The following is a 13598-nucleotide window of genomic DNA, read 5'->3' on the forward strand; positions in this document are numbered from 1 at the left end:
ATTAACATCCAAATTGATCAATGAATTTATTAACACCGCAAACTCAATTGCACGGGAATGCTGATGTTGATTAAGTTCTTTCAGAGAGAGTAAAACTGATTGCAAGCACTGCAGTCGGATAAAACAGAAAAATATTGTAAAGTGGAATGAATCAGTGGTGCATCAGCGGAGAAGTGGCCTCTGGCAGCCCTCTGGAATGAAAAGCTTGACGATCAATTCATTGGATCAATTCTGAGGTTTAAAAATGTAGTCAGCGACCCAAATAGTAGCACTTTCCACAGGATCGTACTTTGCAATGTAAATTATGTGGCCGTGCCGGACGGGATATTGAAGAGAATATGGAAAAGAGTTGATGGTAAGAAGAATAGATCTCTAAAGATCGTTCCTGCATCAAGACGACGCGAGTTACACTATTGGCGGCACTATTGGAGCGCACTTCAGAATGACTAAAATCGTAGAGAAATTAAGGATTTAATAAAACGACGATATAATAAATTGGTGTCGTAAATATCATGGCTTTCTTCATAATCCTATGAGGAAAAGAGGTAGGTCCTCAAAGCTTCAAAATGATTAGGAGTTCCCTTTTACAATGATTACACGGATCTACCAAATACACCGAAGCCCAAAAGTAAATATGAAGATAGTTCAATTGAACCAGTTTATACCCTTCTTTAGTCAAGATGTTTGGGGCGAATATTTTAAAGACGGGGGACAGTGTGATGAGGAGCCAGCCGCACGCCAACCATTGCTCTACATTTTTATGTTTTATTTCTAGATGAGCTGTGGAACACTAATTCTTACATATTCTGCGATCCTTTAAATAGTGAGTGGGTTTTATTCTCTTCATATTTAAGTTCTCGATACATTGCTAAATAATATGTCTGAAGGCCAAATCACATCATGTTTTCCAATATAATGATTTATTCCATAGTTTTAAAGCCTGTAAACTTATGAAAGTTTCAACTGGCGGCACTGGGTATTGACGAGTAGGTATAGTTCTTCCAATATCAATTGTAGTTGACAGTTTTGCAAAGATCAATCAATATTTCATAAATACGCTCGGCACTCATACCAAATTAAGGAAGGAAAAATAATGTTTACTCCCCGTTTACGTGGATTCATCATCTCCACTGTTTACCAATGAAAACATCGAATCGTAAACATAAATGCATTTCTATAGGCGGAAACTGTCGAAAGGCGTGTGTACACAATTTCTTTGAAATATTGCTGCCAGACAGCATGTGATAAGCAGTGGCGTCGCTAGTGGAGATTCATTTCATTCATAAATTTCTTTAAATAAATAGAAATATGGCGTTCTTCAGACCATGGGCAAATGAAGACAATGAAATTGCACAGTGTAGTGAGAATAGAAACGAGGAGAGAAGGTATGAATTTAATAATAAATATTTGGATATAAAAACACAGCAAGTTATTTTAAATATATTTGAATCAAAAAAAATTATGCAATCATAATAAGATGCTGAATTAACTAGACTAAATAAATTTTAAATTTATCGAGTAGTCACGAAAGGGGTTGCTGTGGATCATTCACAGAACCCAAAAATACGTAGGACAATTTATAGTTTATATGTGTTTTTAAACACAAAAAACTGAATAAACGGATGGCAAAAACCGATTCGTCAAGGATAGTTTGATGGCAACAAGATTATTTGTGATAAAAGACTACCGAAGTTCTAATAGACACATAATTTATCTAGATGAAACATGGTTTGATAGTCATGATGTAGTAAATTTCAGTTGGGTTGACAATAGTAAAAATTGCTGTTCGAATGGACCATGTTCTAAAGAGAAACGCGATATAATCAAAGACAACTTAGGATTTATGTCTGAAAAAAATATTCCTATTCCTGTCAGCGATCGTAAAAAAGCCCCAACAAACATTTAATTACTTACTGTTATTAAAGGTCTAAAGTTAGAGAAAATTTATTATATTGACAAGCTGTGCAAAGAACAGACTACCTCCTTACTATTGTTATCATTCTCCAGAACTGAGTAAAGAGGTTATAGAACTCGTAAAGAAAGTTCTAGCAACAGACCGCTAAGAGCTTCGGAAGAACTGTGTTGATTATGTTATCAAAGAAGATGAGTATGTAGTATCACCCTCTTTACCCATCATAATGACTAATGATGATTCTAGGTCAGACGATTCTGACTACCATTATTATTTATAAAGATATTTTGGAATTGAAATGTTTTTTTTCTTTTGTTTTATTTACAAAGAATTTATTTTCCCTTAAGGTTTTTGCTTTGAAATTTCGTTTCCCAGAAAAAAAAGCGAACGGGGTACAAAAAGGGCTCAGTTCACGTCTGGTACTCTGTTTAAACCAAACTGCAATACAGGCAGGTACATTTTACTCGTCTATTTACGTTTTATAATTTATCTACGCCTATGGTCGATCAAACAAAATTGTCGGCAATCTGCAATTGATATTGAAAAAACTATACACAACATTGTATTACAAAGAGGGTAGTTTATTTGAATGTTATGAATAAATGGTTTCAGAATAGGAACCTGAATTAGATGTACTAATAAAGCATATAAAAGTAAACCTTCCTGTTAAGATCAACAACTTACTTAATTAAGGAGAAATACTACTGAACCAAGTATGAAAAATTTGAAAAATATTTACATATACTTACTAGGACACTGTTTAGTTTTTAATTTTGTTATAAAAAAACATTCAAAAAATCTGATATTAGTTTTACATGTCTTCAAGACTTTAACAGTAGAATCCTTCGTCAAGAAAAAACTCTCTCAACTGGTGCTGCTAGTGCTGCTGTTCAAGGTGAGCAGAAGATATACTCAACAATCTTCATCATGGAAAAGACTGGTACGAGGGAGTGTCTCAAATTTCACTTAATAATTTCAACATGCAAAAAGTATGTGACAAATAGTAATGGGAATTATTACCTTTGGATCTCAAGTAGCTCGCGGTAATAATTGTACTTATAACTTTGAACATGACCAAACTTATTCGTCCTAAGATGAAATCGATATTAGAAAGACAATATTTCAGCTCTGAGGTTGTGAAACAGAAAGCAACATGCATCCTAAAAATTTTGTCAAAAGAATATTTTAAGCTCTATTTTAAACAATGGAAGATTCGCATAGAACGTTAAGGGCACAAAGAAAGGGTATATATTCAATGTGATATTCAATAAAAATGTACTTAATTAATAACTACACTTTGTATGTCATAATTTTGTGAAATTTAAATGTAACAAAAAACTTTGGATTTCATTTTTATACGTTCAAATCAAGTACTGAATGAAATTATATAGAAAGAAGCGATCCAAACATTTTTTATAAGGTATTGATCACATCTAGAAGTTGAGGAAGCAGATAAAAAACATTTTTCAGAAAGTGTTGTCGCATATGCAAAAATTTACTTATTTCGGAGTTGTGGCAACCAAAATAATACATAATTTATCCTTTACTTTATTGTATAATTTGAATTAGATTGGATAGAATATGGCGTAAGCGTCAAATACTGTGGGCTTTCTAATCTTGCGGTTATCATAGTTTTCTGCGATTCAATACTAGTAGTGGATTATTCCAGCAGGTGGCGGAACAGATTAGCTTAATCGAAAAGTTAACTGAAAAACAAAACTATAAAATCGTTTCTTTCACTAATTTATAAAAACAGTATTGTATGAAAACGATAAGAATCATATTATTAGTTTATTTTCATTAATACAACTATGTCGAGTTTTGCCATCTACTGCAATTATATTCAACTATTAATATGTTGATTTAACAACTTGATGTAGAAAACTGCAGTCGATTAACTCTATAAATACGGATCTATGGAAATAGAGCGCGCTGCAATATGGAAAAAGATAACAAACCATTGTAGAGTACAAATAAAGTATAGACAGCATGTATCGATAGAACAAATAACTTAACAACCAAGCCTAAGTATTAAAACATAAACTGAATTTATTATAGAAATTGACATTTTGTAAAAAATTACTTTATTGGTGAATTATTGTATTTCTTTTATCTATTGCAGAAAAAAATTCATATTTCAATGAATAGAAAATATTTACAAATTTAATAATTAAATCGAAACATGGAATACAACGGATTCGAAACGAATTTTACATGCTATTTGACAGAGCTCTCTTCTATCTGTGGCCACTTGAAGGATCGCCTACGTTTTAAGGACATGACACAGTAAGAAAATAGGCCCCTTCAAGTACAACTCTGGGAAATTATATCATTGCAGAAAAAAATTAATTTGACAAAAGATATACGTTTTAAAAATATGTTTTGAAAATACCTATTTTGCATCTAGCATATGAAATACAAATTGCAAAACTATTTGGTATTTTACATTTGAAATAAAATAGGAAAAGCATTCGAATCTAGTATTTAAATATAATTTTTAAACTATTTTGTACATTATCAACATATTTCAGATAATTAAAAATAGATTATATATCAGTAATATCATAAAATGATGTAAGAGGTTCTTAATTATTGTAATATTATTGGCATGAAACAAGAGTCTCAATATTGAAAATATAAATTGAGAAATCATCAATACGACCATAATATGCAGCAATAACAAATCATGAAATAGCAAAAACTATACATTTGTTTATAAAAATTCAGGTCCTCGAAACAGAGTCATATAAAGAAGAATTTTTAGTAATGGTGCGTATGCGCGTACAAAAATGTTTCGTCTTATTTTGAAAAATATGTATTATGCTACCTACATTCAATTTTTATAATATCGAAATTGATTAAAATTGTAAACGAATATCTAACGGTTATCTAACTTGGTACAAAAAGTATGATAAGCTTCAAATTTTGTTGATATTTCAAAATAATTGATGCACAGAACAAAACTATGTATGTTACAATTCGCCATGAATTAAATTCTAATAGTATTCACAAAAAAAAATACTGATATTTATTTTCCACCAAATCAATAATGCCTCATCAACCCCACCTTCTACTTCTATATTCTCGTCCTACGATCAAATTCTTAATACATTTCTATTAATGTTTACTTTAATAATTATTTCCAAATGTATTTGTAAACGGTACTTGTTTGTGGACATTCTCTCCCAAGTAACTTCAAAAAATCGAAAGGGGTTAAATCAGGTGACCTATGTAGCCTTAAAATGTTAAAATCTTGAATGCTAGATATGTAAAAAGCATGATAATTTGATTAACATTAGAAAAATGTATACAATTTTCCTTTTATATTTGAACAAAGTTTAATTTTTAATGAATTTTCTACTTATTATAAAAAATGTATTATACTTTTAAGTATAATGTGTGTGTGTGTGTGTGTGTGTTTTTAAAATCAACAATATCATTGAAGCTCAGCTCATTTACGGCGTAGAAAGGCTCTGAAACTTTTGCTGTTCTAACTATTTGTACAAATTGACTAGTTTCATAAATTGGTCCAGACTTTCTTGCCCGTTTGACTGCTTTTTCTATTACTGTATGTTCGCAATCGCCTTCATTTTACGTATGACCAGTGACAAGGAACTTATGAAAAATGGAGTCAATGTTTTTAAATCTTCTTAAACCCAACATGCACATCACAAAAACTTATTTGTTCTTCTGTTGACCGCCGCAGTTGTCAGAAAACAAGATGAATTTTAGTCTTTTATCAGTTGATGTAGTCTTTTGTTCAATAAATTTATATATGCAGGTAGCATCTTTATCGCCTCTATTTGCATCACCTTCATGCCTCACGTAGTTTACTGCTTCTCCATTTTTTATATTGCAAATGGATAAATTGTACGATAACATTTAACTCTTGTAGTAGAATACAGATGCTTCACCTTCAGGGGTAGGAAAAGCTGCTTGTAAGTCATAGCAACAGACAATTAAGTTATCTTTTTAGAATTTTTTGTCCCAATTTTTTTCTAGTCGTGCCAATTCTTTCTCTTCCAAACGCAAGTTATACTCACTTTCCATATTTTCTTTTCTTCGTCTGCCAGATTGTACATGGTGCATGTTGCGCACTGGTTTTTCCACATGCAATAAGGTGACAACCATAAAAATCTGTCGGTTTAGCCTATTCCATTAACTTTTCTACGTGTAATAACGAGCCAACTTAAAAATCTCAATTCTTTGTATACAGTGCAGTAACGTAACCAACGCTACCTAGCGGCCGCTCTTGCACCTAGGATAGTCCCCGTTCTCGCTAATTGTAGATCCTGACATTCTTTGTTTAAAAATGGTGATAACCCAAAAATGGACTTTTTTAAGTTGTAACACTATTGATCTTACAAGTGCGATATGTTGCGAACTTCTACATATTGTTAATAAAGGGTTTTTCAAATTCTAGCGAAAAAATTCAGAAGGTAACAGATGTTAACATTTTCTCAATCTTTCCCTCATCGGGGTTAACCCCCTATAAAGTAGAGAGTGAAATTAAGTTTTTAATTAGTAGTAAAGATTGAAATTTTTAAAGATCAATTTAGTTGCAATTAACAAATATCCCTGCTACGTTATAAGGGGTGAACGTAGCAACTCTTGCCTTTTTTAATCACAGCTCTTATTCTTAATTGTAGTTTTACAAAATAAAAATATTACTTGAAACGCGGGGAGAAGATAATATAATAATAACCTTATTATAATAACGTCAATAAAAATTAGAATATAAAATGTTAGTTTTTAACAAAAACGTGGTTTCGAGTAACAAAACAACTACTAGTAGCAAACGCAATGAATATTGAGAGAAATCTTCCTAAAAAAACATGACGCCGATCGACTCTCTTGACAATATCGACAATTTTAATAGTCCGCCATTATAAGGAGAAAGAAAAGCGGTCAAGTCATATATTTTCCTGTAGAGATCCAACAAAATTAAAATCTCTTCCACCTAGCAATTAAGATCCATTGAAATGGTAGACATTACGAAATGGTTAGAGCTGATGAAATTCCATATTCGATGCGGTATTAGCCAGGAAAGTAGTTGGTTTCTTCTTAAAAGAAGTGTCATAACCATGTTATCGAATTGTCTAAACAGAATCATTAACTTGCATATATTATTTTTGCAGATTGTAGATTATCTTTTTGGCTTTCCAGTCACTCTGCACCTATACCAAGAAGATATTCTGTACAAGACTCCAGATCTCATTCTTCTGTTTTCAAAATACATAGACTCCTCCGAAAGGAGGCAATTGTCTTGGGGTTTTTGTATCCCACTTCTCAAGGTGTTAATACTACTCCTACAGGGTACTTGAACCTTTATGAAATGGACAGGAAATTCGCAGAGCAGCGATAGCAGCTGAGAAAGAGAGCATAGACCTACTAAAATCAACTTTTGGTCCTGCTAAACATACGTATCGTATTTACGAGAACTTTTTCTATAGAACAAGACTTAAAAACAAAAACCGATGTTTTTATTTGCAAAGCACGCGCTATATTCGCTCAGCTTTCAAGCGGAAAAAATACGAAAAAAAGTGCAGCGCGATAAAGTGAACAATTTTAAAGGACTTTGTACTCAAGCGAGCTTAGCGGAAGAGACATTGAAGTGTTCGATAAGCAAAAACTTTTAGACTTTAAAATTAATAAACATTGCTCATATTGTAAGAATGCAGGTCATGTAACAGATAAATGTTGGAAGCTTAAAAATAGTAAACTTGTAGAAGAAAAAAATGCGCACGAACAACAATTAAATTTACTAGCTCTAGTACTTCCTCGAGTAGTCTAAATCAGGGTTTATGTTGAAAATGTTATGGGTGTGGTACCCCTAATTTTATTCGAAGTAACTGTCCGAAATGCAATCCAAAAGGTCCTATAATGAGTAGTAAATTCTTATGCAGTACTTTGCAAGGGAGTTCAGTTTTTCATCCTCTGGTTTCAATTAACATTTTAGGTCATAGTGGCTGTGCTTATTTAGATAAAGGAGTGCATAATCCAGTGTTGACAGATCTGCGCTATATCGATTATTGCTAAAATTGAATATGTTCCATACTCTGTAGTCCATGACCTTAATATGACCCTTGCAGATGGTATATTACGAAAGGTTACAGCTTTTCTCTTTTATTTTGATGTTATACTCTAAGGCACAGCAGTGTTTATGCAGATGCTGTCGGTTCCATAACATGAAAATAGTCGCACTCTTCTTGGTATTGATTTTATTCAAGCTGCCAATATCGTTTTAGATATACCCAATAATTTGTATTATTTTAATGAAAATCCCAACGTAAATTATTCTTCTCCAGTCGTCCAAGTGCCCAAAAATGATGGAGCTATAGGATTGACAGTTGATTACAGGAAACCAAATTCTGTGACCAGGAAGGCATTTACCAAGAATAAACGACTTACTTCATGAAGTCAAGAAAACCAAGATTTGAAAAGTGGATATTATCAAGTCAACGTGAAACCTTACGAAAGGGATAAAACTGCTTTCATGGCGACCTTTGGTACTTTTAAGTACATCCATATGCCTTTCGGACTTTCTATGGCCCCAGCAGCATCTCGATGATTTAATTGTCATATCTTCCAGCTTCTCAGAACATATTAATGATCTTAAGAAAATTTTCTTTAGATTAACATCGTTCAAGCTAAAATTAAATCGTGAGAAATGCTTCTTCTCTTGTGATTCCGTTAAGTATCTTGGACATATCATTTCACTACAAGGTATACATCCTGATTATTCCAACGTCGATACCATATTGAATAGGCCACCTCCCAAAAATGTTAAGGAGCTGCTTTCCTTTCTACAAACCTGATCTTAGTTCCGCCGATTCATAGACAAGTTTGTTCAAATACACAATCTGCAGCTTTTCACCAGCTACAAACTTTATTAAGTGCCGCTCCGATTCTCAGATAGGCTGTTCCTAGTAGGCAAGTAGTTATGTCCTGGGAGCTTGCTTACTCCAGGGAAGGAGGAAGACAAAAGACCTATTGAATATGCCTCAGGATTACTGACATCTCTTGAACAAAACTATAATAACACATAACGCGAAGCTCTAGCTATTGTTTGGGCAGTACAGAAATTTAGAGAATACATAGAAAATTCAACTGTTGTAGTACAAAGTGACTATCAGCCCTTAAGCTTACAAGCTTGTTACCTTCATATAGACTATAATACGGGAAGGAGTGACCTTATCGCTGATACATTATTCAGACCACCTAAAAAGGAATCTGAGGAATCGATTAACCTAGTGTGTATTGACCTACCAATAAAATCAGCTAGGGACATCAGAGATTAACAATTGGATGATCCTGAGTTGAAGAAAATTATTAACGGCTTAGAATCAACAGATGCGGATGTAGATTTCAAAAAATAGACCGACAGAAGATATGTTACTTCCAATGGTGGACTCTATCGATATTCACCAGAAATTGATTAAAACAAACCACAGCAAGTTGTAGCTAACTCTCAGATTCCAGTAATCCTGAAGGTATATCATGGTTTGGGGTATTACAGAATAGAATGCACTTTTCATCGCATAGCATCTTAGAATCTTAGAATACGTAAGCAAATGAATCGAATGCCAAATATTTAAAGCCACTTATTTAAAGTCCTCAGGTCTACTGCAAAATGGATTTTCATCATTGAAGATACAGCCAGCCGCTGAACGGAAATCTTTCCCCTTCAAACGGCTACTGTCGAGGCATATTAATAGATGAAGTTATTCTAAAAGAGTAATTGTGGATAATGGTATTAAATTTTTGTTGGTTCAGCTATGCAACAAGTAGCCTTCTGACAGAATTTTCAGCAATGTCTTATACCAGTTTATCACCCAGAGTTTAATCCAGTCGAATGAAAGAACAATTCTTACATAGAACGCCCATGCCAATTGGTTGGATAAACTGAATGTAATAATATTTGCCATAAACACAGCGAAGTGCGAGTCAACTTGCTTCACTCCATCCAATCCCACTTTCGATCGTGAACTTAGAACTCTGTACGATGTCAATCGTGACATAAGAGCAGTTGACAAAAATTCGTACTCCAAATTACTCCTTACTTACTGTCTCTACAACTCTCCAAGAGGTATAAGAAAAACATGAGCAAAGTGAAGCAGGGATAATCAACTAAAACATAAGCTATACATACATTGTTCAACGAGTAGTGACACTCACTACTTATATGATAGCCTCTCTAGAGAATCCAGATCTATATCTAGGAAAATATAACGCTTCTGCATTAACCCCATATCGAAATTCTGAGGAAACTCCAGATTCAGTATGTCCCTTGCGCAGACAACGCCAACCGCCTACAGCCAGCTCAGCCACTAACCCTGCGCCCGATCCAGATCTTCCAGCTGTTGCTGGTCATGACGATCAATTAGATGAGTTGATTTGTCATATTTCACAGGACGATGCTTCAGAAGAATGAAGGCTATGGAGAAAACTTACTGTATTAATGGTTGCATACAAGTTGTTCTGTCAGATCATTTATAATACCGATGTTAAATTAGTAACTTTTAAGTTTTGATATTCGATCCAGTCGTTGTCAAGAAATAAAAAATAATAATAAAAATTTTTGTAGGTAGTCTTTGGATAAAGTTGATCATTAGAAGCCATTTCCCGTGTCAACTAAGTTTTTTTTCGACGACAATCCCTCTAAATTAAATAGTAGAAATTCACTTGCTATAGGTGGTATTTAACTGAGCAGTGACCTATCAGTAGACCAACCAACAGTTTGATGTCGTCTCTGATCATCACGAGCATTTACCCAGATTTCTTAGACTTGGAATGTTTCTCTATTCCTCATTGCCTAGTATACCCTTGTGGCCTAATAGCCACAATAATTGTTTCTGTTAGCTATTACACTCAAAATTTGCGAGTCTCTTTAGCTTACACAAGCACTCAATAGTTTTCACGCTTGGCAATCGCAGAGAATGTGCTTTCTAGAGAGGTTTATATCCAAACACTCTTAACAACGTTAGTTTATTGCTAGCAACTCTACTTTTGGTCCACAAATGCCCAACCCAGCTCTTTGCACTAACTTTGAACCATCAGTATACTAGAGAGATACATTTTGATCTTATGGTAGATCTTTATTAGCCCACGGTAATTGATTAGGTATCATTTCGAATGGGATGTCTATCACCATGCAGTAAATTTGGTACATTAGTTTGTCACTGCTTTCTAGTTTTATCAATTCTAGAATTCTTAAATGACCTGTTAGAGTCCCGCCCTATTATCCTGGCTTCTTCTTTCTACTTAACACCTAATACTGGAATTGATAGTAGGAGGAAACAGAATAAACACAACAGAAACACTAAAAACCAAAAACTTCTAGCCTATGCGGATGATGTAGTCTACTCAAAAGACGTTTCATAGAAATAGCAGAAGTAGAGAACCTAAGAGTAATGAGGAGAAATCAAAGTTCATGAAAATGACCCATTCCAAAAATATATGAAACAAAGAGAAATCTTGAGTAGAATCAAACATGCAAAAAATAATTGAATTGAAGCAAGTCAACAGTTAATCTACCTTGGACTGGGACACTTAGGAAGAATGCCGGAATTAGAACAGCATTGAAAATTACTGATATTAATACAGCAGAAATAAGAAAAAAAGGAAGACTCAATAAGAGATTGTGTGCAGAGGAGAGAGGAGTTCGGTACTGGAAGTCAAAGACAAGAAAGAGAAAGGAACAGAAGAAAATTATTACCTAGATGGCCTGTGTGTAGCACGATATAAACATTGGTTTATAAATAAGATTTTCTCAAATTTTTTCACTTCTTAGAACCATTTATAAAATGGTCGGATATTATTATTACAAATAAAATTTTCAATATAGAGGAAAAAGGGTTAATTAAAACAACATGATCATTTCAAAAATTAACAATTTATTGCACGGTTTATTTACATCATCTCTATTATTGCTATACAATTTAATTATTTATTGAAAAACAAAATGGCTTGATACAAAAGGTAACTTATTGAGTTTGCTATCTTGATTTTTGTGCTTAAAGTTGATTTGTTTACAAGAAGTAAATGTTTAACCAGACATTTTTATCACAATATTTTGTATAATATTATTTATGGTAGCAGTAACATCGTTGCTCAATGATGGCTTTTGATATGCATTTTTTCAAACAATAACTTAGAAACCATAATACTGAGTGATATAATAATTTAAAAATTGATTTAATATTTGCATTGTGGATACAAGCTGTTGTAATTATTATCAAATTGACTAGTATTGAGAAAGACTTGGACAATCTCAAAAAGCTATGTAATTTATTTGATTACTTGTTTGATAGCGTAAATTATGCATATTATCGATATTCGAGAATGTTTAAACTCTACGGACATCACAACATTCAAGAATGTCTGCTCAATATGAGCGAAATTTTTTGGCTGTGTAAAACTTCTATCCATTTACTAGACGTTAACTTTTGAACAATATTTAGTTCAAAACTCGTTTGAAATAAATAAATGTAGTGTTTTTTTGGCCAACTCTTTTACAACTTACATCTACGAAAGTATTTACTACAAAAAGCGTTTTTTTCGGAGTTAAACTAAATAAAAGTATTAACATAATCCTCCGTATAATAAGGAGGTTGTTCTACTCAATAAAACATCTTACTATTCTTTATGGCGTAAATATTACAACCTTTAGTCAAATATTTACATAGGACAACTAAAATTACTATCTACTTTAACGTGAGGAGTAATAATAGTTTCTCAAAATCAGTCTCATTAAGGAAGGCATCCGCATCAGCCGGGCCTGAATCCAATTGACTATTCGACAGCCAATCGGGATGTATTAAGGCTAGTAAACATATATTTGTTTGAGTTGAGGTTTTAACTCAGCTGGAATGGTATATACTTCTTGAGGGGGCTTCCTTTTTACGAGACGTCTCCATTTTCCTCCAAGATTCTTCCTGAAGCCTCGAACAAAACCTGGACGATCCACCGAATTTTGTACAAGCGTTTCCTGTAACGCAAAAATAACATCCATTAGTAAAAATATCAATGGCAATAAAATAAACCACAAATTATAGTTAACAACCCTCATTGTGCCATAACTGGCCCTTAACGTGAATTTATTTTGGTACAGTTTTTACTTAGGGTAATATGTGATCAATATTGGCCTACAATGTCAACGACCTCTACATGGTAGACTAAAAAACAGTCCTTGCAAATTTCCCTTTAATTAATTTAAATAGGTATATTACTTTCTTTAACGTTCTATATCAAGGCTAGTTAGACCTTAATAAAAGGATGTTATTAAGTATTTTAAAAAACTGGACATGAATCCTTAACGGGTGTCCGGTATTTCTTTTTCTAGATAAGGAAAGAAATATTCGAGTTCATTTGTCTACAATGTACCTTTTATATTCAACGTTGCCAGACTGTTGTTCAATAAATGAAAATTCGATTACAGTACTAATAATAAAAATAATTGATTTATTTAAATTATCTAATCATTGTAGCGTCTATTTTTTGCCGATTTCGAAGGACGCTTAAAGTCGTATCGCTTATTCCAAATTTAAAAATAGATAAAGGTCTCTGGCAACAATGTTTATTCGACCCACTAATTGTATTAATCTCGTTCGACTAAAAAAACGTTTTTACTCTATAATTAGGTGAATTTACTTTCGATGTCGTTTTGCTTTTGAGATTCAAAACT

General features: G+C 33.1%; 1 protein-coding gene across 3 annotated transcripts in view; it reads right to left on the reverse strand.

Moving 5' to 3' along the window:
- Positions 1–11790: 11790 nt before the first annotated feature.
- LOC130897396 (uncharacterized) overlaps positions 11791–13598 on the reverse strand; it is a 650875-nt gene continuing 649067 nt past the window's right edge. For all 3 annotated transcript variants that reach the window (XM_057806229.1, XM_057806228.1, XM_057806230.1), the window contains exon 6: positions 11791–12902. In XM_057806229.1, coding sequence (XP_057662212.1) covers positions 12738–12902 — 165 coding nt within the window. In that variant the 3' untranslated portion in view covers positions 11791–12737. The remainder of the gene's footprint in view (positions 12903–13598) is intronic.

This window comes from Diorhabda carinulata, chromosome 8 (genome assembly GCF_026250575.1).
Source record: "Diorhabda carinulata isolate Delta chromosome 8, icDioCari1.1, whole genome shotgun sequence".
Taxonomy (NCBI): Eukaryota; Metazoa; Arthropoda; class Insecta; order Coleoptera; family Chrysomelidae; genus Diorhabda; species Diorhabda carinulata.